This window comes from Hylobates moloch, unplaced genomic scaffold (assembly GCF_009828535.3).
Source record: "Hylobates moloch isolate HMO894 unplaced genomic scaffold, HMol_V3 SCAFFOLD_12, whole genome shotgun sequence".
Taxonomy (NCBI): Eukaryota; Metazoa; Chordata; class Mammalia; order Primates; family Hylobatidae; genus Hylobates; species Hylobates moloch.
Genome location: NW_026652287.1, coordinates 104,860,247 through 104,885,049, shown reverse-complemented (window position 1 = coordinate 104,885,049; position 24,803 = coordinate 104,860,247). Strand labels below are relative to the sequence as shown.

Here is a 24,803-nt window from a genome sequence, read left to right as displayed (position 1 = left end):
TCTGGGAAGAAGTGAGGAGCGCCTCTGCCAGGCCTCCCTGTCTGGGAAGTGAGGAGCGCCTCTGCCCGGCTGCCCCATCTGGGATGTGGGGAGCGCCTCTGCCCGACCGCCCCGTCTGGGAGGTCTACCACGGAGGCCAGAAGCAATGTGAGGGCTGGCCGTGGTGGCTCAGGCCTGTAGTCCCAGCACTCTGGGAGGCCGAGGCGGGTTGATCACTTCAGGCTAGGAGTTCAAGACCAGTCTGGCCAACATGGTGAATCATATGAAAAATACAACAAACCAACCAACCAACCCAGTGACAACAAAACAGGTCTGCCGGGCGCGGTGGCTCAAGCCTGTAATCCCAGCACTTTGGGAGGCCGAGGCGGGCGGATCACGAGGTCAGGAGATCGAGACCATCCTGGCTAACACGGTGAAACCCCGTCTCTACTAAAAATACAAAAAAATTAGCCGGGCGTGTTGGCGGGCGCCTGTAGTCCCAGCTACTCGGGAGGCTGAGGCAGGAGAACGGCGTGAACCCGGGAGGCGGAGCTTGCAGTGAGCCGAGCCTGGGGGACAGAGAAAGACTCCGTCTCAAAAAAAAAAAAAAAAAAAAAAAAACATCTAATTTTTTCTATTTTCCTCCCTTTTTGATCCTTTATCCCACTTTCTTTTTTCTTCCTCTTCCTTCTCCTTCTTCTTTGTCAAACAGAGGATTGAGTTATTATCATTGATCCATATAAAGTCCCTCTCTCATTTATTTTCTTTAATTCCCACTCCCCATTTCTATTCCCCCTCTTCCCATGTGCAACCTTCCTAATATGTTTGATACGCATCTTTTTGTTTGTATGTATTTTTAGAAAATGTTTGTTTTGTGTGCAAAAAAAATTAATAATAAAAAAAGAAAATAAATATGTTTGTCATGAGTCAAGGGTTTGTGAAAATTGTGCCTATTGGCCATGTATTATTTAGGCTACTTGAAAAAGAACAAAAAGGACCCGGTTTATCTTCAGAAGGGGGAAGCCAACCCCTCCTGTGCTGCCGGTCACTGTAACCCACTAGAACTAATAATTACCAATCCCCCAGATCCCCATTAGAAAAAAGGAGAACGTGTAACCCTGAGGATGGACAGGACAAGGTTAAACCCTCAAGTTGCCATTTTAATTAAAGAGGAGGTCCACAAGCGCTCTCCCAAACCAGTATTTCAAACCTTTTATGAAGAGCTGAATCTGCCAGCACCAGAACTTCCAAAAAAGACAAAAAATTTGTTTCTCCAATTAGCAGAAAATGTAGCTCATTCCCTTAATGTTACTTCTTGTTATGTATGCGAGGAAACCACTATCGGAGACCGATGGCCTTAAGAAGCCTGAGAGTTGGTGCCTATTGATCCAGCTCCTGATATAATTCCAGTTCAGAAGGCCCAAGCTAGCAACTTCTAGGTCCTAAAAACCTCAATTATTAGACAATACTGTATAGCTAGAGAAAAGAAAGACTTTATCATCCCTGTAGGAAAGCTTAATTGTTTAAGATAGAAGTTGTATAACAGCACAACAAAGACAATTACTTAGTGAGGCCTAAACCACACTGAAAAGAACCCATTTAGTAAATTTTCTAAATTAAAAACTGCTTAGACTCATCCAGAATCTCATCAAGACTGGACGGCTCCCACTAGACTATACTGGATATGTGGGCACAGAGCCTACGTTCGGTTACCTAATAAATAGGCAGGCAGTTGTGTTATTGGCATTATTAAGCCATCCTTTTTCTTATTACCCATAAAAACAGGTGAGCTCCTAGGTTTCCCTGTCTATGCCTCCTGAGAAAGGAGAGGCATAGTTATAGGAAACTGGAAAGATAATGAGCGGCCCCCTGAAAGAATCATACAGAATTATAGGCCTGCTACATAGGCACAAGATGGCTCATGAGGATACCGAACCCCCACCTACATGCTCAATCCAATCATACCGTTGCAGGCTGTCTTAAAAATAATTACTAATTAAACTGACAGAGCTTTGACTGTTTTAGCTCGGCAGGAGACCCAAATGAGGAACGCTATCTATCAGAATAGACTGGTGTTAGACTACTTGCTAGCAGCTGAAAGAAGAGTTTGTGGAAAATTTAACTTAACCAATTGCTGCCTACAAATAGATGATCAAGGACAGGTGGTTGAAAACGTAGTCAAGGACATGACAAAGGTGGCACATGTGCCTGTACAGGTTTGGCATGAGTTTAATCCTGAGTCTTTATTTAGAAAATAGTTTCCAGCTATAGGAAGATTTAAAACCCTCATTGTAAGTGTATTGCTAGTGATAGGAACTTGCTTGCTGCTCCCCTGGTGTGTTACCCTTGCTTTTTCAAGTGATAAAAAGTTTTGTTGCTACTTTAGTTCATCAGAAAACTTCAGCACATATGTATTACATAAATCACTATCACTCTATCTCACAAAGAGACTCAGAAAGTGAGGATAAGGCCGGGCGCGGTGGCTCACGCTTGTAATCCCAGCACTTTGGGAGGCCGAGGCGGGCGGATCACGAGGTCAGGAGATCGAGACCATCCTGGCTAACACGGTGAAACCCCGTCTCTACTAAAAATACAAAAAATTAGCCGGGCGTGGTGGCGGGCGCCTGTAGTCCCAGCTACTTGGAGAGGCTGAGGCAGGAGAATGGCGTGAACCCGGGAGGCGGAGCTTGCAGTGAGCCGAGATCGCGCCACTGCACTCCAGCCTGGGCAACAGAGCGAGACTCCATCTCAAAAAACAAACAAAAAAAAGAAAGTGAGGATAAGAGAACTCCCACTAAAAAGTGAAAATTCTCAAAAGGGGGAAATATGGTGTGAGATCACCACTTCTCCTGTTGTCCTTCCCAGTTTCTCCCCAACCTCCCCATTTCCCTAGTTTATAAGACAGGAGAAAAGGGAGAAAGCAAAAAGTTAAAAGGAAACAGAAGATAAATAGCTAGACGACCTTGGTGACACCACCTGGCCGTGGTGGTTGAAATAATAATAATATTAACCCCTGACCAAAACTACTGGTGTTATTTGTAAATTCCAGACATCGTATGAGAAAGCACTGTAAAAGTTTTTGTTCTGTGAGCTGATGTATGTAGCCCCCAGTCACGTTCCTCACGCTTACTTGATCTATTATGACTTTTTCATGTAGACCCCTTAGAGTTGTAAGCCCTTAAAAGGGCTAGGAATTTCTTTTTCGGGGAGCTCGCCTCTGAAGAAAGAAGTCTGCCGACGCTCCCAGCCAAATAAAAAAACCTCTTCCTTCTTTAATCTGGTGTCTGAAGAGTTTTGTCTGTGACTCGTCCTGCTACACCTGGAGCCAGGTAACCATAAGGCTGGTTGTCTGACCTGCTTGTCTCAGTGCAAAATGTCATCTCTACCACCTATGTGATCTACAAAAAGGATTCAACCTCCCGAGACCCCAAAGTCCTCATCCTCTCTATGATGTTCTTCCTTTGATTGGCCTTTGGGAAACTTCTTAAAAGCCTGGATTTGGATCATGTCCCTCCTTTCTTCAAAACTCTCCATGGCTTCTAGCATCCTCGTGATGAATGCACAGCCCCTGGCCTGTTTGCCCTACCAGGAAGAGCTCCGCCTCACACGTTGTTCCTGACAGATGCCTGTAGACCCCAGGTTCCATCCTTCCAGCTCCGTCCATCTGCAGACCATTGCCTGCACCCCTCCCTGTGCCTGTCACTCTCCCCACTGCATCTCAGTGGTGTCAGAAACAGGTGAAACTGACTTTGCAAAATTATAACTGAGGAAATTAAGACAGTAAAAGAAATCAGACCTAATCGACTCCATCTTGCTTCCAACCTTTCAGCTGTCCTTGTTCATTCCTGGGCACAGGCTGAATTAACTTAGGAAAATAATTCAGTTCATAGTTTCACTCTGAAACAAAATTGATAATAGCCCTTTCCTGAACAGACCCCCTTCTCGCCTGGGGACCAGCCTGTCTTTGCAGGACTAACAAATTAGCTACAAGATTAGAAATTACGGTTTAGGGGTCATGCAGCTTCTGGCTCCAAGAGTCTGAACCTCCCCAATTTGCTCCTGAAGAGAATGTTACTATTGTAAAACCTAATGTGTTTCTGGGGTGCTAGTTGAGTTGGTCTCCCCTGTGTGAGACACCCATGGGAAGCCATGGGTGGCCTCTGAGGAGAAAAGTCTCCTTATTGCCTTCATGTCTTTATGCCCCAAGAGCATAACTGTTCAGCGGCATTCCATAGGTTGCTCAGGGAGATAACACTCCCTTGAAGCAGTGGAGTATAATCAAACATCTTGGCTCCTCCTGAAACCCGCTTGTGGGGAAAAGAAAGAGAGATCAGCCTGTTACTGTGTCTATATAGAAGGAAGTAGACATAAGAGACTCCATTTAGTTCTGTATTTGAGATGCTGTTAATCTGTGACCCTACCCCCAACCTTGTCCTTGCAAGAGACATGTGCTGTGGTGACTTAAGGTTATAAGGATTTTGGGCGGTGCAGAATGTGCTTTGTTAAACAAGTGCCTAAAGGCTGCTTATGGTTAAAGGTCATCACCATTCTCTTAAATCTAGAGAAAAAGAAAAACATTTGTCTCCTGCCCGTACCTGGGGCGATGGAACATCTCCAGGTAAAACCCTTTGTGTGCTTTGTTTACTGAGTAAGGAGAAAACCGCCTTTAGGAATAAGGTGGGGCCTGCTGGAGCAATACTGCTAAAAGGTTTATGGAGATGTTCGCATATGCATCTCAAGGCACAGCATTTTCTTTTAAACTTATTGATGTTACAAGGATTTTTTGTTCATATGTCTTACTGCTGATTTCCTCCCTACAATGATCCTATTGTCCAGTCACTCCCTTATCTTTTTGATGGTAAAGATAATTATCAATAAATACTAAGGAACTCAGAGGCCGGGGCCGGTGTGGGTCCTCTGTAAGCACAGCACCGGTCCCCTGGGCCCCGCTTTTCTTTCTCTACACTTTGTCTCTGTGTCTTATTCCTTTTCTCAAGTCTTTCGTCCCACCTAACGAGAAGCACCTACAGGTGTGGAGGGGCAGGCCACCCCTTCACCCGCTGCCACCTGTTTCAGTCCCAATAAGTTAAAGATCTTAAGTAGTTTAGACACACGCCTTTGCTCAAGGAAATTCACAGAAACGACCAGTGCTATACATCTTATCGAATGACTCACGAGTTCTCCTTCACTGATTAATCTTTTTCCTAATCCCTTCCTCCCCCTCCAATCTGCCATACGAACAAAGAACTTGTAAACCAATAAACTGGGTGGAGCCCAAGAGCTCTGGGCCGCCAGGAAGCCTCCAATGCTCCGGTCACCTGGACCCGCCTTTTAAACTCTTATTCTGTCTCCTTCTAACTCCTTTGTCTCCGCCGGACTCGGGGCATCTGCTGGGTGGTGTGGGGCTGGTTTCCCCAACATCTAAGATCAGTGCTTGGGGTATTTTGCAGATCCTGCACTGGATGGATCAGCGGACAACACACAGACCGGTAATCTGGTCAGTCAGTTCTGCCATCCCATCCGGAACAGAAAACAGCATGAGAAACTCACTTCAACCCTCTATAAATCCATGTCCAACCTGACGGATCAGCACTCCCCACTTCCCAAGCCCCTACCCGCCAAATTAATTTTGAAAACTCTGATCCCGGAACGCTCGAGGAGACTGATTTGAATAATAAAACTCCCGTCTCCCGAACAGCCAGACAGCTCTGCGTGAATTACTATTTCTCCACTGCAATTCCCCAGTCTTCATAAATCAGCTGTCTAGGCAGCTGGCAAGGTGAACCCATCGGACAGTTACACGGAGAGGCCTCCTGTGAGAGCCTCAGTGTCCCTACACCGGGTACCGGCTACAGACCCATGAGCAGGAGCCACTCCCTCGCTGGTTTAGGACCTGGGTGACGATGGGGTGACCTGAGGGCACAGAAGGGGCCACAATTACCTGAGCCGGGCGCCTCGGCGCAGCCGCTGCCATCGGACTACTTGGGGAAGCACGGCCCGGGAGCAGTGGTCGCCGTCACGGGGCTGCAGAGCCGCCTCTGGGCACCGAGGACGATTCCGCTCCACCTTCTAGGTTCAGTCACCGCGGTCCCACCCAGCACTCAGGGGCCACAAACTGGGGAAACACCCGCATCACCGATACACAGCCGCTACTAGAGACCCAGGAAGTCTCGGCGTTACCTTACGTGCACACGTGGAAATGCCTTCTTTCCAAGTATTCATTGGCTCTGACCGGCTGTCGTTTAACGCAGAGCTTTCTGGGTAATGTAGTTCCCCACTTTCCAAGACGCTAAAGAGGGTGATACCCAGAGTCCGTCTGCAGGAAAAGCCCGCCGTCAGGTTAGGGGCTCTCCTTAAAAAGCGCACCCTTCTCGCCGGGCGCAGTGGCTCAAGCCTGTAATCTCAGCACTTTGGGAGGCGGAGGTGGGAGGATCACGAGGTCAGGAGATGGAGACCATCCTGGCTAACATGGTGAAACCCCAAAAAAAGTCAGCTGTGCGTGGTGGCTGGCGCCTATTGTCACAGCTACTCCGGAGGCTGAGGCTGGAGAAGAATGGCGTGAACCCGGGAGGCAGAGCTTGCAGTGAGCTGGGATGGCGCCACTGCACTCCAGCCTGGAGGACAGAGTGAGACTGTGTCTCAAAAAAAAAAAAAAAAAAAAGCCTTTCTAGGGCAGAGGACTGGTCTCACCTAGCCTTAGAAGCGGTACTGAGATTCCTGGAGACTAGTGTCTGTTAACTAATCACTCAAGAATTTGGAAAAATACTACTTCAGATTTCGGGGAGCTCAAGGTAAATAATAGGGAGCTCAAGCTAAAACTATTATTTAGGATTCTCCCAAAGGCTAAAAATGCAAGTTACCACACCGTTTGAAGCAGTCGTTCAGTCGCAAAATACCTGCACTGGAAGCAGAGGCTGATAAACTTTATTATGTTATAATGTTTCTGAAGGCCCTCAGAAGCATTAGAGTCCCTAAGGCAAATCAAGGACGTTAGAGATGTGCTCCCCTAAAGCAGGAGTGCAAAGCTGAATCTCTGTGATTCCTACAGAAAACAACTCTCCTGCTGTTAGAATCTGTGAAGGGAAAATCTTGTGGCCTCAAAATTACTAAGCTAAAGGGAAAAGTCAAGCTGGGAACTGCTCAGGGCAAACTTGCCTCCCATTCTATTCAAAGTCATCCCTCTCCTCACTGAGATAGATGCACATTCTGGTTGCCTCCTTTGGAAGGACTTATCAGAAATTAAAAAGAATGCAACTATTTGTCTCTCTACCTGTCTACCTGTGACCTGGGAGTCCCCTCCCTGCTTCGAGTTGTTCCCGCCTTTCTGGTCCGAACCAATGTACTTCTTACATATATTCACTGATATCTCATGTCTCCCTCAAAGCTATAAAACCAACCTGTACCCCAACCACCATGGGCACATGTCGTCACGACTTCTTGAGGCTGTGTCACGGGCATGCATCCTCAACCTTGGCAAAATAAACTTTTTTTTTTTATGAGACGGAGTCTTACTCTTTGGTCAGGCTGGAGTGCAGTGGCGCGATCTCGGCTCACTGCAACTTCTGCCTCCAGGGTTCAAGTGATTCTCCTGCCTCAGCCTCCCGAGTAGCTGGGAGTACAGGAACGTGGCGCCACGCCAATTTTTGTAGTTTTAGTACAGACAGGGCTTTCACCTTGTTTAGGAAGGTCTCGATCTCCCTTGTGATCCGCCTGCCTTGCCCTCCAATGTGTTCGGGTTACAGGTGTGAGCCACCACACCTGGCCAGCAAAATAAACTTTTTAAATTAACGGAGACCTGTCTCAAATTTGGGGGGTTCACAAATCATTGTAGCATTCAATTAACTGAACAACGCTTTTTCCCACTTAGTATCCTTTACTTGATATTCTTACGTTCAACTCCTTTTAGTAATTTGACGTCAGTGTTATAAATAATAATAAGGCCAGGCGAGGTGACAGACTCACTTAACCCATTTATGCCAAAGGATGCAAATATTTTTTGTGAAAAATCACACCTTGTTGATGACTTTGAGCAGTAGGATATAAATAACTCCCACAAGCTTAGCATTCCAGTGACAGAACACTAGCCATAAATGGGCTACTCAGTATTTTTCTTTTTTTTTTTGAGATGGAGTCTCGCTCTGTCGCCCAGGCTGGAGTGCAGTGGCGCGATCTCGACTCACTGTAAGCTCCGCCTCCCGGGTTCACGCCATTCTCCAGCCTCAGCGTCTCGGGGTAGCTGGGACTACAGGCGCCCGCCACCACGCCAGGCTAATTTTTTGTAGTTTTAGTAGAGACGGGTTTTCACCGTGGTCTTGATCTCCTGACCTCGTGATTCGCCCGCCTCGGCCTCCCAAAGTGCTGGGATTACAAGCGTGAGCCACCGCGCCCGGCCGCTACTCAGTATTAATTACTTTTATTTATTTATTTGTTTGACACGGAGTCTCGCTCTGTTGCTGAGACTGGAGTGCGGTGGCGCGATCTCGGCTCACTGCAAGCTCTGCCTCCCGGGTTCACACCATTCTTCCGCCTCAGCCTCCCGAGTAGCTGGGACTACAGGCGCCCACCACCGCACCCGGCTAATTTTTTTTGTATTTTTAGTAGAGACGAAGTTTCACTGTGTTAGCCAGGATGGTCTTGGTCTCCTGACCTCGTGATCCGCCGGTCTCCGCCTCCCAAAATGCTGGGATTACAGGGGTGAGCCACCGCGCCCGGCCTAATAATTTTTTTTTTTTTTTTTTGAGACGGAGTCTCACTCTGTCGCCCGGGCTGGAGTGCAGTGGCACGATCTCGGCTCACTGCAAGCTCCGCCTCCCAGGTTCACGCCATTCTCCTGCCTCAGCCTCTCCGAGTAGCTGGGACTACAGGCGCCCGCCACCACGCCCGGCTAATTTTTTTTTTATTTTTAGTAGAAGACAGGGTTTCACCGTGGTCTCGATCCCCCGACCCCCGGAACCCCCCGCCTCGGCCTCCCAAAGTGCTGGGATTACAAGCGTGAGCCACCGCGCCTGGCCTATAATTTTTTTTTTAAGATGGAGTTTTGCTCTTGTCACCCAGGCTGTACTGCAATGGCGTGATATTCGCTCACTGCAAACTCTGCCTTCTGGGTTCCAGCGATTCTCCTGCCTCAGCCTCCCAAGTAGCTGGGATTACAGGTGCACACCACCACGTCCTGTTAATTTTTGTATTTTTAGTAGAGAGGGATTTCACGTTGGCCAGGCTGGTCTTGAATTCCTGAGCTTAGGCGATCTGCCCACCTTCGCCTCTCAAAGTGCTGGGATTACAGGCGTGAGCCACCACACCCAGCATAATTTTTTCTGTTTCAGACAGGGTCTTGCTCTGTCACCCAGGCTGGAGTGCACTGGTATCATCATAGCTCACAGCAGCCTTGATCTCCCAGGCTCATGTGATCTTCCGGCTGCAGTCTCCTGAGTAGCTAGGACTACAGGTGCACACCAGCACAGTCCACTATTTTTTTTTCCTTGAGTTTCCCTCTTGTTGCCCAGGCTGGAGTGCAATGGCACAATCTTGGCTCACTGCAACCTCCACCTCCCAGTTTCAAGCTATTCTTCTGCTTCAGTCTCCCCAGTAGCTGGGATTACAGGCATGCACCACCACTCCCGGCTAATTTTGTATGTTTAGTAGAGACGGGGTTTCTCCACGTTGGTCAGATAGGTCTTGAACTCCTGACCTCTGGTGATCCGCCTGCCTTGCCCTCCCAACGTGCTGGGATTACAAGCGTGAGCCACTGCTCCTGGCCTATTTTCTTATTTCTTAATGTAATGGAAAATAAAATTCATTTTTGTGAATTTTTTTCACAAGAGTTCATTTTTGTGAAGCGACAGACATGAATAGACACTTTATCTAAAAATAAATACCCATGTATTTAAAAAATGAACATTTAAAAGGCTAACCAAACTCTCTTCATAAGAATTCTCAGACACTGGTGGTAGGAATACAAAAGGAAGTAATCATTTTAATTAAGGTCAGTTTGGTATCTTTTTTTTTTTTCAGATGGAGTTTTGCTCTTGTTGCCCAGGCTGGAGTACAGTGGTGTGATCTCAGCTCACTGCAACCTCCACCTCCTGGCTTCAAGCAATTCTCCTGCCTCAGCCTCCCAAGTAGGTGGGATTACAGGTGTGCACCACCACACCAGGCTAATTTTTTATTTTTAGTAGAGATGGAGTTTCACTATGTTGACACAGCTGGTCTCAAACTCCTGACCTCAGGTGATCCGCCGCCTCAGCCTCCCAAAGTGCTGGGATTGCAGGCGTGAGCCACTGTGCCCGGCCCAGTTTGGTTTTTTTTTTTTTTTTTTTTGAGATGGAGTTTCACTCTTGTTTCCCAGGCTGGAGTGCAATGGCGTGACCTCGGCTCACCACAACCTCCGCTTCCCGGTTTGAAGGGATTCTCCTGCCTCAGCCTCCCAAGTAGCTGGAATTACAGGTGCATGTCACCATGCCTGGCTAACTTGTGTATTTTTAGTAGAGATGGGGTTTCACCATGTTGCCCAGGCTGGTCTCAAATCCCTGACATCTTGATCCACCCACCTCAGCCTCCCAAAGTGCTGGAATTGCAGGCATGAGCCACCGTTCTTGGCCATTTATATTCCCATTCTTAACAATCCCTCACCAAGGGATGTTATGCTCTAGTCATACTGGGGGGGCCTGGAAATATTCTTTATATAGTACACACATGTCATCAGCAAATAAGGTTCCACAGGCAAGCCCTTCGCAACGAAGGAGTTATAGACCCTGGCTTTACTCTGTCTGTTGCCTCATTTAGTCATGCCCTTGACAACATGAGGCCTTCTATATCTGTGATCATGCTCAGCAGCCACAACCTCAACCTGAACCCAACTCCCTATTTTTGTAAATAATTCCATAGACTAGTTTTTTGGTTTGTCAGATACTCTTGTGAGTAGACAGCATATTCAACAAAGTCAACATGTACCTCACCAGCATTTCCTTGCTTTTAGGTTGTTGGCATGGAGGGGAAGATGAGGCAGCACCTTCTAAGCAGAGCGCGTGTATATATATATACAAAGAGCAGGGAGGTCATAGTGGAGAAAGGCCTTATGAGTGTGGGGAATATAGGAAATTATTTAAGAACAAATCCTGCCTCACTGAACATAGAAGAGATCACAAACACAGGAATGTTCGCACTGGAGAAAGGCCTTATGAGTGCAGCAAATATGGGAAATTATTTCACCAGAACAGTGTACTCCATGTACATGAGATTTCATACTGGACAAAAGACCTATGAGTGCAGTGAGTGTGGAAAATCATTTCACCCAAGCTCTTTTGCAGCATCAGACACTTCACACTAGAGAAAGGCCTTATAGGTGTAGTATATGTGGGAAATCCTTTTCTCAAACTTCTAGTCTTGTTAAACACAGGAGAGTTCATACTGGAGAAAGGACTTATGAGTGTACTGAATGTGGGAAATCCTTTGCTGGAAACTCGAGTTTCATTGATCACGGGAAAATTCACTCTGGAGCAAAGCCTTATGAATGCAATAAATGTGGCAAATCCTTTGCTTATACCTCTAGTCTAACTAAATACAGGAGAGTTCACACTGGAGAAAGGCCTTATGAGTGCAGTGAGTGTGGGAAATCCTTTGCTGAAAACTCCAGCCTTATTAAACGCTTGAGAGTTCATTCTGGAGAAAGGACATATGAATGCAGTGATTGTAGAAAATCATTTCAACACAGTTCTTTGCTCCTTCGACATCAGAGAGTGCATACTGGAATAAGGTCTTATGAGTGAAGCAAATTTTGGAAATTCTCTTGCCCAGTCTTTCTGCTCCCTTAAGGCCAAGAGTTCACACTGGATCAAGGCCTTATGAATCTGATAAATGGGAAATACGTTTTTTTTTTCTCTTGCTCTTGTCCTCCAGGCTGGAATGTGATGGAGTGATCTCGGCTCACTGCAACCTCCGCCTCCCAGGTTCAAGCAATTCTCCTGCCTCAGTCTCCTGAGTAGCTAGGATTACAGGCATGTGCCACCACACCCAGCTAAGCAGAGACAGGGTTTCACCATGTTGGCCAGGCAGGTCTTGAACTCCTGACCTCAGGTGATCCACCTACCTCAGTCTGCCAAAGTGCGGGCATTAGTGGCGTGAACCACTGCACCTGGCTGGGGAATATTCTTTAGCTAGAACTCTAGCTTCTTTACACAAGGAGTGCTCCCACTGAAGAAGTGCCTTTTGGCTGTAATGAATGTGAGAAAGTCTTCCACCTCTTTTATTGGTCACCAGAATATTTACATGCGGAAGATACCACAGATGTGCAGGCAATTTTTAAACATTTATTTATTTATTTACTTATTTTGAGATGGACTCTTGCTCTGTCACCCAGGCTAGAGTGCAGTGGCATGATCTTTGCTCACTGCAGACTCCACCTCCCAGGTTCAAGCAATTCTCCTGCCTCAGCCTCCTGAGTAGCTGGGATTACAGGTGCTCACCACCACGCCCAGCTAATTTTTGTATTTCTTAGTAGAGACGGGGTTTCACCATCTTGGCCAGGCTGGTCTCAAACTCCTGAGCTCATGATCCACCCACCTTGCCCTCCCAAAGTGCTGGGATTACAGGCATGAGCCACCATGCCCGACCAGGCAATATTTTTTCTTGTTCAGTATAACACTGAAGGAGACCCCTTATGAGGATGCCATCTGCCTAAAATGAATGTCGTACATCAAAGAGCTGCAGACATTCCAGGTATGTGGGAGCTCCATTGCATTTTTCAACCTGCCCATGTCCCTTGCCAGACTTCTGTGACTGCCAGTTTCCTTGCAAAAAGCATTTCACCTTTACCACTTGGCAGGTACTCACAGTTTCATCATTCCCCTACCTCATCATGATCCAGAAGTAACTTTTTCTTTCATTCACCAGAGGGATTTTTTAGTATCCTCAGTACTCATTCCATTCTCGTTTCTTTGTCTCTGATGAGGTAGGCCATGGACCTGACCCATTTTTGGCACAGAGGACTCTTCTGGCGACTTGAAAAGATGGACTACATTTTTCAGGGATCTCTTGGATCTCACAGGATTCTTAAGATGGAATTTTCCAGCCTGCCAGTCACAAATCAGAGACTGCCTGCCTGCTAACTATTGCCCTGGTTTGTGTTATGATAAAGGCTCTGCTGCTTAAGACACCTTCAATCTTGAGAGCTATATTTACAGTGTGGAGTTGTTTGAAAACTAGATTTGCAGATGGGTGCAGTGGCTCATGTCTGTAATCCCAGCACTTTGGGAGGCCGAGGCGGAAGGGTCACTTGAGGTCAGGAGTTCGAGACCAGCCTGGCCAACATGGTGAAACCCCATCTCTACTAAAAATACAAAATTATCCAGGCATCGTGGTGTTTGCCTATAATCGCAGCTACTTGGGAGGCTGAGGCACAAGAATCACTTTAACCCGGGAGGTAGAGGTTGCAGTGAGCTCAGGTAACACCACCCCACACCAGAATGAGCAACAAGAGCGAAACTATCCCAAAAATACCATAATTTTTGGGTTCATATGTCAACCTGAAAGGGTGGCAGTTTTCATCACAATCTCTGGTGCTTCTGAGAGCAACGTGAAATTGTTCTCTTCTTCACGAGGGATGGTGCATTTTGTTTCAGTGCTGTTGAAGGTACCTTCACAGGTTGTGAGGTTATAGTGGAAATCATAATTTTTTTGGAACTACTGCATTTTAAAAGGGCTTCCACTATGATCCAGACATGGCTGTGAAGGATGAATACATACAGAAATTCTCAGGACCTTCTTAATTGAATCTTGTGTGGCTGAGGTCAGTGCCAGAGAGAATAACCTAAAGATTTTGTTATTTCTGGTAGTCTTTCTGGTCTAATTGACCTAAAGGCCATTCCTGCATAGGCAGGAGGAAGAAGACAGGAAGCAGGGATATCCATTAGACCACTATGTGGCCCACCATGTGACCAGCTATCGTTCTTTTTGAATCATCTGGAAATGGTCTTTATTGCTTATCATGTTTTTGTTACCACAAAGGCAAGTTGCCTCACTCAGGTTGAGGAGATGATACAGCAATAGTTAATAAACCTCTTGCAAAAATCAAGTCCAGGTTTTTAAAAATTACATTTTTAAGGTGGAGTCTTGCTCTTGTGGCCCAGGCTGGAGTGCAGTGGCACGATCTTGGGTCTGGGTCACTGCAACCTCTGACTCCTGGGTTCAAGCCATTCTCCCACCTCAGTCTCCCCAGTAGCTGGGATTACAGGCACCCACCATCATGCCCAGCTAATTTTTGTATTCTTAGTAAAGATGGGGTTTCACTATGTGGGCCAGGCTGGTCTCGAACTCCTGACCTCGGGTGATCCGTCCACCTTGGCCTCCCAAAGTCCTGGGATTACAGGCATTAGCCACCGTGTCCAGCCAAAATAAATGACTTGCCAAAAACTGCACATATTTAAACTGTACAGTGTGATAAGTTTTGACATTCATAATAAACCTGTAATATGATCCGTCACCTTCATATTTACCTGGAGCCTGGTAACGTCTTTACCTCCGCCTTCCAGATGACCACTAATAACTGTGCTTTATAACAGATTATTTTACATTTTCCACATTTTTATATGTGATTTGATGTCGTGAAGAGTTTAATCTTTATCCCTGGTTGCTCTCATGCAGCATATTTATTTTGAGATTTGTCAGTGATGATACTTGAGTAGTTCACTCCTTTACATTGCTGAGCTGACACGCTATGAAATATCACTGTATATTCATTCATCTGTTTATACATCATTAAGCTATTTCCGTTTTGGCTTCCATAAATAAAACTACAGACACTTTAATACAGTTCTTTATGTAAATATGTTTTCGTATGTGTTACTGCTATCTGGGGGTTCAATAATTGAATCAGAGTAGGTAAATGTATAGCTTTCTTTTTTTTTTTTCTGAGACATTGTCTTACTCTGTCGCTCTGGCTGGAGTCCAGTGGCACGATCTCAGCTCACTGCAAACTCCACCTCCTGGGTTCATGCTGTTCTCCTCTCTCAGCCTCCCGAGTAGCTGGGACTACAGGACCCCGCCGCCATGCCCGGATAATGTTTTATGTTTTTAGCAGAGACGGGGTTTCACCGTGTTAGCCAGGATGATCTCGATCTCCTGACCTTGTGATCCGCCTGCCTCGGCCTCCCAAAGTGCTGGGATTACAGGCATGAGCCACTGCACCCGGCCCTCCTGGCCAATTTTTTATACTTTTAGTAGAGATGGGGTTTCATGCTGTTAGCCAGGATGGTCTCAATCTCCTGACATCGTGATCTGCCTGCCTTGGTCTCCCAATATGCTGGGGTTACAGATGTGAGCCACCGTGCCTGGCTGAGAATATGAATAGTCTTTTAAATTTTTACCCCTTTTTATAAGTGGGTGTGCCTTCTTTAGTAAAACATCTATTTATATATTTTGCTTGCTTTTTAAATTCTTATTTATTTTTAGAGAAACGGTCTTGCTCTGTCACCCAACCAGGAGGGCCATAGCTTAATTATAGCTCACTGTAGCCTCAATGCCCTGGGCTGAAGCGTCCTCCCACTCCAGCCTCCTGCAAAACTGGGACTACAGGCACATGCCAGAACACCCACCAAATTTATAAAAGTTTTTGTAGAGACAGGATCTCATAACATTGCTTAGGCTGGCCTTAAACTTCCAGGCTCAAGCAATCCTCTCGCCTCAGCCTCTCAAAGTACTATGTCTGGCAACTCATTTTCTTCTTCTCAAATGTATTTTGCCTATTTCTGGTTTCGTTAAGAAATAAAATATGGTTTGGCTGGTGGCTCAACCCTCCATATATCCCAGGACACTCAGATTGAAGGCACAACCCCTAAGGCAACCAATACAGTTGTGACTCTGGCTCATCTTCAGTTTTTACTAGGGCTGTTTTTTTTTTTTTTTTTTGGAGTGACAGGGCTTCACCATGTTGTCCAGGCTGGTCTTAAACTTCTGGACTTATGTGATCATGACGTAACATGGTTACCAGGTTCTGAAATGTTCATGGCTCAGCTGCACCTCCAAGCCTTTGCACCTGTTGGTTCCTCTACCTGTATTACTCTACCTGGGGTGTAGCCTGTAATACACAGCATTTATCTGAGCTAGGTCCCTCAGTGTGGCTGCTGCCATCAACTGGGGGTGGAGCAGGCATCACCCCAGCCAGTGCCTATGAGCCTCAGACCTGCCACTTGGGAGCAGAGATGACGACTCCTCTTGTGCCTTCTCAGTCCCAACCCAGTACTCCCTGGCCTGACAAGCATGCCCAGAAATCCCTCATCCTGGGCCTTGCAACTAGCGCCTTCTGGGTAAAGTACTTCTCAGAGCTCTCAGCCAACAATGCTGGTATCCTCTAAGAGCAAGCCAAATGCAGACCATGTGACACTCTGAGGGCTGCCTTTGAAAGCCCTGCTCACAACTCAAGGGAGGAAGACTACTGATTCTTTGTAAAAGCATCAAATAGGTATCACATCAGACTCTAGGAAGCTCATCCTGCACCCAGAGAATAAAAATACTATTTGAGATGCTCCTAAACTTTACTTATCTAAGTGGCCATATCATTGGCATCATTCAGACTTACAATGTGTGCACTGAGAGCTGAGAACATTAAGTATTGATTGCTCTTTAAATTCATGTAGACTGAATCATTACAGTTTTGTGAGTTTCACTGTTTTGTTGGGAACAAAAGAAAATTCTCCATAAGACATGATGACAGGATGGGTGCAAAAAACAGTGAGCAAAAATGAATAAGACCTAATATTTGCTACTATTAACAGGGTGGCTATAGTCAAAATAATTTAATCATACATTTAAAAATAACTAAAAGAGTGTAACTGGACTGTTTATAATACAGAGAATAAATGTTGAGGTGATTGAGACCCCATTTACCCTATGTGATTATTACGTATGGCATGGCTATATCAAAATATCTAATGTAATCTACAAATATATACACTACTATATACCCACAAAAAATAAAAATAAAAGCCAGACATTGTGGCTCACACCTGTAATCCCAGCACTTTGGGAGGCCAAGGCGGGTGGATCACCTCAGGTCGGGAGTTCGAGACCAGTCTGGCCAACATGGAGAAACCGTGTCTCTACTGAAAGTACAAAATTTTCCAGGCATGGCGCTGCATGCCTCCAATTCCAGCTACTCGGGAGGCTGAGGTAGGAGAATTGCTTGAACCCTGGAGGTGGAGGTTGTGGTGAGTCGAGATCATGCCATTGCACTCCAGCCTGGGCAACAGGAGTGAGACTCTGTCTCAAAAAAAAAAAAAAATAAATAAATAAATAATTTGCTGGGTGCGGTGGCTCATGCCTATAATCCAGCACTTTGGGAGGCCAAGTCAGGTGGATCATGAGGTCAGGAGTTCAAGACCAGCCTGACCAATATGGTGAAACCCCATCTCTGATAAAAATACCAAAATTAGCCGGGCATGGTGGCTCACACCTGTAATCCCAGCACTTTGGGAGGCCGAGGTGGACAGATCATGAGGTCAGGAGATCAAGACCATCCTGGCTAACACAGCAAAACCTGTGTTAAAAAACTAGCTGGGCATGGTGGCAGACACCTGTAGTCCAAGCTACTCGGGAGGCTGAGGCAGGAGAATCGCCTGAACTCTGGAGGCAGAGGTTGCAATGAGCTGAGATCGCACCACTGCACTCCAGCCTGGGCGACAGTTAGACTCCTTCTCAAAAAAAAAAAATAAAATAAAATAAAGATCTAATGACAGGGAAATAGACAGATGTTGGTACACCCTGAAGCAGGTAGTGAAGCTGGCAGTTGGCCACTGGCTCCCACAGAAAATTGCTCTACTGATGCTAGCAAATCCTAAAATTGGGGCTCAATCCAGGAGGGTTCTTGGCTTCATAAAGGAAATTATTCAAGAGCAAGCCAAGAGTGTCAAGTGAAGGCAAAGCAAGTTTATGAGAGCAACAGAGTACAGGAAAATGGCTGCTCCACAGACAAGAGCAGGGCTACTCCACAGGCAAAGTAGCACCCGTGGATTGTTGGCTAGCTATATTTATAGCTACTCCTTAATTATGTGCTAAATAAGAGGTGGGTTATTCATGAACTTTCTAGAAAAAGTTGGAGAGTTCTCAGAACCAGGGGTTCCTTCTCTTTTAAACTACATGTGGTAGCTTCTGGGCATTGCCATAGCATTTGTAAACTGCCTTGGTGCTGGTGGGAGTGTCTTTTCGCATGCTAATGCATTATAATGAGCAATGAGGGCAACTAGAGTTGATGTTCTTGCCATCTCAGTTTCACTGCTTTCAGCTGGTTTCTTTAGTGCATCCTGTTTTGACCAGAGCCTGTTTCATCATGAGCAGGGTCATGACCAGTGCTCAGAACACAAGTCCTGCTGATCTATGTTGCTATGAGGATCACTATGTCAACATGTTTCTTAATCCATATGCTAAGGTGTACTCAATTTCTTTAATCACATTGACATCTATCTCAAAGGAAGAGCAACTTAACCAATGCCATTGTGGTACACATATCAGTGGCTACAACTTTCACAATTAAAACACAGGTAAAAAAGGCCATCTGAATAACAATATAAACACAGCATCTGAGCTCCAAAATTTTATCTACTTACAAGAAAGTGGTTATTATTTTCCAGCGACTGCAGGAATAGTTTCAAACTGGGAACTGGCATTATCTCAGAATAAATGTTTTTTATTTTTTTTTTTGAAACAGAGTCTCACTCTGTTGCCTGGGCTGCAGTGCAGTGGTGTGATCTCAGCTCCCTGTAACCTCTGCCTCCTGGGTTCAAGTGATTCTCCTGCCTTAGCCTCCTGAGTAGCTGGGATTACAGGCATGCGCCACCATGCCTGGCTAATTTTTGTATTTTTAGTACAGATGGGGATTCACCATGTTGGCCAGCCTGGTCTCAAACTCCTGACCTCAAGTGATCCACCCACCTGGGCTTCCCAAAGTGCTGGGATTATAGGTGTGAGCCATCGTGCCCAGCCTCAGAATCAATTACACGTGCAGTGGCTCACGACTCAGGCCTGTAATCTGAGCACTTTGGTAGGCCAAGGCAGGCAGATCACTTGAGGCCCAGAGTTTGAGATGAACCTGGTAACACAGTGAAACCCCATCTCTACTAAAAATACAAAAAACAGCTGGGCATGGTGCCTCACATATGTAATCCCAGCTACGTGGGAGGCTGAGGTGGGAGACTCACTTGAACCTGGGAGGTGCAGGTTGCAAGGAGCCAAAATCACACCACTGCACTTCAACCTGGTAGACAGTCTTTAAAAAAAAAAGTAAGCAGCAACTAAAATATCCATAAATAGATGGATGAATGAATATACAATGACATTTCATGACAGACTATACTTATCAGCAACATAAAATGAACGATCAACTCATTTATCTACATTGACATCAAAACAAGCATGATGCAGGAGAGCACCCAGGGATTATAAGAGGAAACACTTTATTACATCAGTCAGAAAATTCAAGAAAATGGAAAGTACTCTATCATACAGCAAAGTAAATCAACGGTTGTTTGGAGAGCAGAGAGAAAAACTTTATAAAGGCTCCAAGTAAATACAAAGGTGATAGATTAGATAAATTCATTATTGTGACTCTGATGATGGTTTCATGGGATTATAATAAAATTCAAGACTTATCCTACAGCTCAAATATGCATACTTTATTGAATGTCATTTATATCTTTATTTTATTTTTAAGATGGGGTCTCACTCTATCACCCAGGCTGGACTGCAGCATTGCAATCTTGGCTCACTGCAACTTCTGCCTCTCAGGCTCAAGCAATCCTCCCACATCACTAAGACTAAGGTACACGCCACCATACCTGGCTATTTTTCCTAGAGACAAGGTTTTGCCATGTTCCACACACTGGTCTCAACGAATCTGCCTTCCCTGGCCTCCCAAAGTGCTCAGAATACAGGCATGAGCCATGATGCTCAGCCTATACCTTATTACAGCTTTTATAATATGGTTTAAGAGAAAAATACAGATTTGCCATTACTTTTGGTGACAGGCTTAGCAATTCTATATTGACTCTACCAATTCTTCTCATGCCCTGAGTGGGGAAACTAGCCTCCATAGAAGCAAATATTGATGTAGCAGGAAGGTCATTTCTACCTGATTGAACTGGATCGCTGGCTGGTCACAAAGCTACATCACTGAACTGAGATCTTTTTTCCTATCCTGTTCCTCCTGTTAATACAGGAGTTACCTTAAGGTGACCAGCCCAAAAGATTACATGAATTCACAAAACCTTTAGGTTATTTCCTCTGACCAAAGCTTAGCTACACAACATTCATCATTATGGAAGTCCTGAGAATTTCTGTATCTGCTTATCCATCACAGACATAGTGACTGGATAACTGTGGACACTCCTTTAAAAGATACACATTTCAGCCAGACACAGCGCCCCACACCTGTAGTCCCAGCACTTTGGAAGGCAGAGGTGAGCAGATCACCTGAGCTCAAGAGTTGAATTCAAGACCAGCCTATGCAACATGGTGAAACCCGTCTCTACTAAAAATACAAAATGTTAGCGGTGTGGTGGCACACACCTGTAATTCTAGCTACTTGGGTGACTAAGGTGGGAGAATCGCTTGAACCCGGAAGGCACAGGTTGCAGTGAGCCGAGATGGCGCAACTGCACTCCAGCCTGGGTGACAGAGTGAGACTGTGTCTCAAAAAAAAAAAGATGTGGACGGGCGCGGTGGCTCACGCCTGTAATCCCAGCACTTTGGAAGGCCGAGGCGGGCGGATCACGAGGTCAGGAGATCGAGACCATCCTGGCTAACACAGTGAAACCCTGTCTCTACTAAAAATACAAAAAAATTAGCCGGGCGCGGTGGCGGGCGCCTGTAGTCCCAGCTATTCGGGAGGCTGAGGCAGGAGAATGGTGTGAACCCGGGAGGCGGAGCTTGCAGTGAGCCGAGATTGCACCACTGCACTCCAGCCTGGGCAACTGAGCAAGACTCCATCTCCAAAAAAAAACAAAACAAAACAAAACAAAACAAAACAAAAAAAAGATGTATTTCAAAAACTTTATTGCTGTCCCCTCTGCTGACTATAAATGCAGTAACTAAGTAACCATAAAATTATAATTTCACCCTATAGCCTTACAACCTGTGATGTTGCCCTACAGAATTCTGGATATCAGGGCACATGTGTGCCTTGTAAGATCTGCTGAACAGAGTTCCCTCAACAGTGCTGAGCACAATGCAATATGTCTCATAAGAGAGAATTTTGTCTGGTTCAAAAAAAGTCACCAATCTTTCAGTGTGGTATTGACACTAAAATAAAAAACCCACCAGAGATTGTTATAAAAACTGCCCTGTACCCGGCTCACCTATGAACCCACAATCTGTAGTATCCATGCTACAGATGAAAACCACAAAGCCATGAAGTTGTCCATTGGAGGCCTTGGGCAGCTATGCAAATAGGCCACAAGTGGAGAAAGCTATATTCTGCATTCATGCTGTCCCTTGAGCCACACAGTTTAGCTATGCTGTCCTTCAAGGTAGCAGGACCCAGGCTGGAGTGCAGTGGTGCGATCTCAGCTCACCAAAACCTCTACCTCCCAGGGTTCAAGCGATTTTCCTGCCTCAGCCTCCTGAGTAGCTGGGAGTACAGGAGCGCCACCATGCCCGGCTAATTTTTGTATTTTTAGAAGAGACAGGATTTCACTATATTGCCCAGGCTGGTCTCGAACTCCTGTCCTTGTGATCCACCCACCTTGGCCTCCCAAAGTGTTGGGATTACAGGCATGAGCCACCATGCTTAGCCAAAATAGTCCATCTTTTCAAGTCAGCACAAGAGTCCTCTGGGACAAAAATGGGGAAGGTCGATGGTGTAACTTCTCAGAAAGAAATGAAAAAGCAAGAAGTGCTGAGGCTACTCAACAAATCCTTCTGTGAGTAGATCAGGAAGTAAAAATTAAAGAAATAAAAAAGCCCCAGCATGGTGACTCACGCCATGCCTATAATCCCAACGTTTTGGGAAGCCAGGCAGAAGGATCACTCGAGACCAGCAGTTTGAGACCAGCAGTTTGAGGCCAGCCTGTGCAACACAGCAAGACCCTGTCTCTACAAAAAATGTAAATTTAAAATTTTTTAAAAAGGCCAGTGGCTCACACCTGTAATTCCAGCACTTTGGGAGGCCGAGGCAGGTGGATCACGAGGTTAGGAGTTCAAGATCAGCTTGACCAACATAGTGAAACCCCATCTCTACTAAAAGTACGAAAATTTCCTGGGCGTGGTGGCAGGCACCTGTAATCCCAGGTACTCAGGAGGCTGAGACAGGAGAATTGCTTGAACTCGGGAGGCAGAGGTTGCAATGAGCCGGGCTCACACACCACTGCACTCCAGTCTGGGTGACAGTGAGACTTTGTCTCCAAAAAAAAAAAAAAAAAACCAACCAACCAACCAAACAAACCTCGTGAATGGCAGACAACCAAAATATACTTCTGGAATATGAAATAGGTGAATGATGCAATGTGGGCACCTACAAGTAGCTGAGATGTAATGGCTTTTGCCAGATAAGTGTTAGTCACATAAGTCTAGCAAGATAACACGGCATAGTAAAAAACATAATACAGATGCCACATGCCTGGAGTTTTCTCAATTTGGGCACATGGTACCCTCAAAGGATCTCCTCCCATAATTGGCTGAGCACATAACATAATTGGCTGAGCACAGTGGCTCAAACCTACAATCTCAGCACTTTGGGAGGCTGAGGTGTGCAGACTGCTTGAGCTTAGGAGTTTGATACCAGCCTGGAAACATGGTAAAACCCTATCTCTACTAATACGAGAAAATAGTCAGGCATGGTGTGCATGCCTGTGGACCCAGCTACATGGAGGTTAAGGTGAGAAGATCACTTGAGCCTAAGGGGCAGAGGATGCAGTGAGCTACGATCGCAGCACTGCACTCCAGCATGGGTGATGGAGTGAGACCGTCTCTCCAAAAAAAGGAAAAAATAATAACATTCCCTATACATCTGACCTATACATCTACAGTGTTTTTCTCATCTCAGTGTTCTAGGATTCAATGAGAGAAGGCACAACGCTTTTTTGCAAACATTACACTCAAAAGGCATACCCACAGTGACAACTCTCCTGTGAGTTTTGAAGCCAGACTTCTGGATAAATATCCTATATTTGCCACACTAGTAAGGTCTTCATTCAGTGTTAAATATAATCCTGAAGGAATACAGAGGTGTGGCTACAAAACTGCCCAATTTATTTTACTTGTAAGGACTTTTCTCTGGTGTGAACTCTCCAATGTCCAAGGAGAGCAGACTTTCAGGTAAACATTTTCCACATTTGCTGCAATCGCGGGATCTTACTCAGGTGTGTGCTCTCCTGTATTTAATGAGACTGGATTCATTCACTGCACTCATAAGGCCTTTCTTTCTTTTTTTTTTTTTTGAGACGGAGTCTTGCTCTGTCACCCAGGCTGGAGTGCAGTGGCACAATCTCGGCTCACTGCAAGCTCCGCCTCCCAGGTTCACGCCATTCTCCTGCCTCAGCCTCTCCGAGTAGCTGGGACTACAGGCGCCCGCCACCACGCCCGGCTAATTTTTTGTATTTTTAGTAGAGATGGGGTTTCACCGTGGTCTCGATCTCCTGACCTCGTGATCCACGTGCCTCAGCCTCCCAAAGTGCTGGGATTACAGGTGTGAGCCACCGTGCCCAGCCTATAAGGCCTTTCTTTCATGAACTCTCTGATGGTAATGAAGTGAAGAGCTTTTCCTAAATTTTTTTTCACATTCACTACACCCATAAGGCTTTTCTCCAGTGTGAACTCTCCTGTGATTAGTGAGATTGGCGATTCCAGCAACACATTTCCCACATTCATTGCACTCATAAGGCTTCTGACCAGTGTGAACTCTCCTGTGACTAGTGAGATAGGAGCTTGCAGCAAAAGATTTCCCACATTCACTGCACTCATAAGGCTTCTGACCAGTGTGAACTCTCTTATGAACAATGAATGCACAGCTGTGGGTAAATGACTTCCCACAATCATTGCATTCATATGGCCTTTCTCCAGTGTGAACTCTCTGGTGTGCAGTGAGGTGGCGCTTGTGCCTAAAAAATTTCTGACAAGCCTCACATGCATATGGCTTTTCTCCACTGTGAATTCTCTGGTGTACAAGGAGGTGAGACTTCTTCTTAAACAATTTTCCACATTCCCAACACATATAAGGCCTTTTTCTAGTATGGCCATCCTGGTGTAGACTTAGGTTACCCTTGTGACTAAAACATTTCCCACATTCCCCACACTTATAAGGTCTTTCTGTAGTGTGAACTCGCTGATGACTCCTAAGGTGTCCTTTTTCATTAAAAGATTTCCCACAGTCTCCACACTCGTAAGGTCTTTCTCCAGTGTGCATGCGTTGATGGATCCTAAGGTGCCCCTTTGAAATATAAGATTTCCCACATTCTCCACACTTGTAAGGTCTTACTTCAGTGTGAATGCGCTGATGGTAACCAAGGCTGGGCTTCCGAATAAAAGATTTCCCACATTCTCCACACTTGTAAGGTCTCTCTCCAGTGTGAATGCGCTGATGGCTCTTAAGGTTCATGTTTGAACTAAAAGATTTCCCACATTCTCCACACGCGTAAGGTCCTTCTCCAGTGTGAACTTGTTGATGGCGCCTAAGATATCCTTCTAAGCTAAAAGATTTCCCACATTCTTCACACCCATAAGGTTTTTCTCCAGTGTGAAATCGCTGATGGTGAATGAGGCTGCTCTTTCGACTAAAAGATTTCTCACATTCTCCACATTCATAAGGTCTTTTTTCACTGTGAACTCTCTGATGATTACTGAAGCTA

At 45.7% G+C, this 24,803-nt stretch overlaps 3 protein-coding genes and 1 pseudogene across 8 annotated transcripts in view; 2 read left to right on the top strand and 2 right to left on the bottom strand.

The window, feature by feature from the left end:
• LOC116479314 (zinc finger protein 552) overlaps positions 1 to 24,803 on the top strand; it is a 123,501-nt gene that overhangs the window by 61,064 nt on the left and 37,634 nt on the right. The window lies entirely within an intron of this gene.
• Positions 1 to 24,803, bottom strand: part of LOC116479331 (zinc finger protein 587) — a 66,114-nt gene that overhangs the window by 19,346 nt on the left and 21,965 nt on the right. For 3 of the 6 annotated variants that reach the window (XM_032171466.2, XM_058426080.1, XM_058426083.1), the window contains exon 1: positions 5,921 to 8,065. The exons of 1 other annotated variant lie outside the window; for it this stretch is intronic. In XM_032171466.2, the coding sequence (XP_032027357.2) occupies positions 5,921 to 5,953 (33 nt within the window). In that variant the 5' untranslated portion in view covers positions 5,954 to 8,065. Of the gene's footprint in view, positions 1 to 3,775; positions 5,444 to 5,920; positions 8,066 to 10,929; positions 10,961 to 24,803 lie in introns of those variants that run through there. 2 more of the 6 variants (XM_058426085.1, XM_058426081.1) reach the window with 2 other exon arrangements.
• Positions 10,830 to 11,947, top strand: LOC116479320 (zinc finger protein 586-like; annotated as a pseudogene).
• On the bottom strand, positions 20,971 to 24,795 carry LOC131380903 (zinc finger protein 814-like). Its single transcript, XM_058426093.1, has one exon. It carries the CDS (start codon positions 24,551 to 24,553, stop codon positions 23,666 to 23,668), a length of 888 nt encoding a protein of 295 aa, XP_058282076.1. The 5' UTR covers positions 24,554 to 24,795; the 3' UTR covers positions 20,971 to 23,665.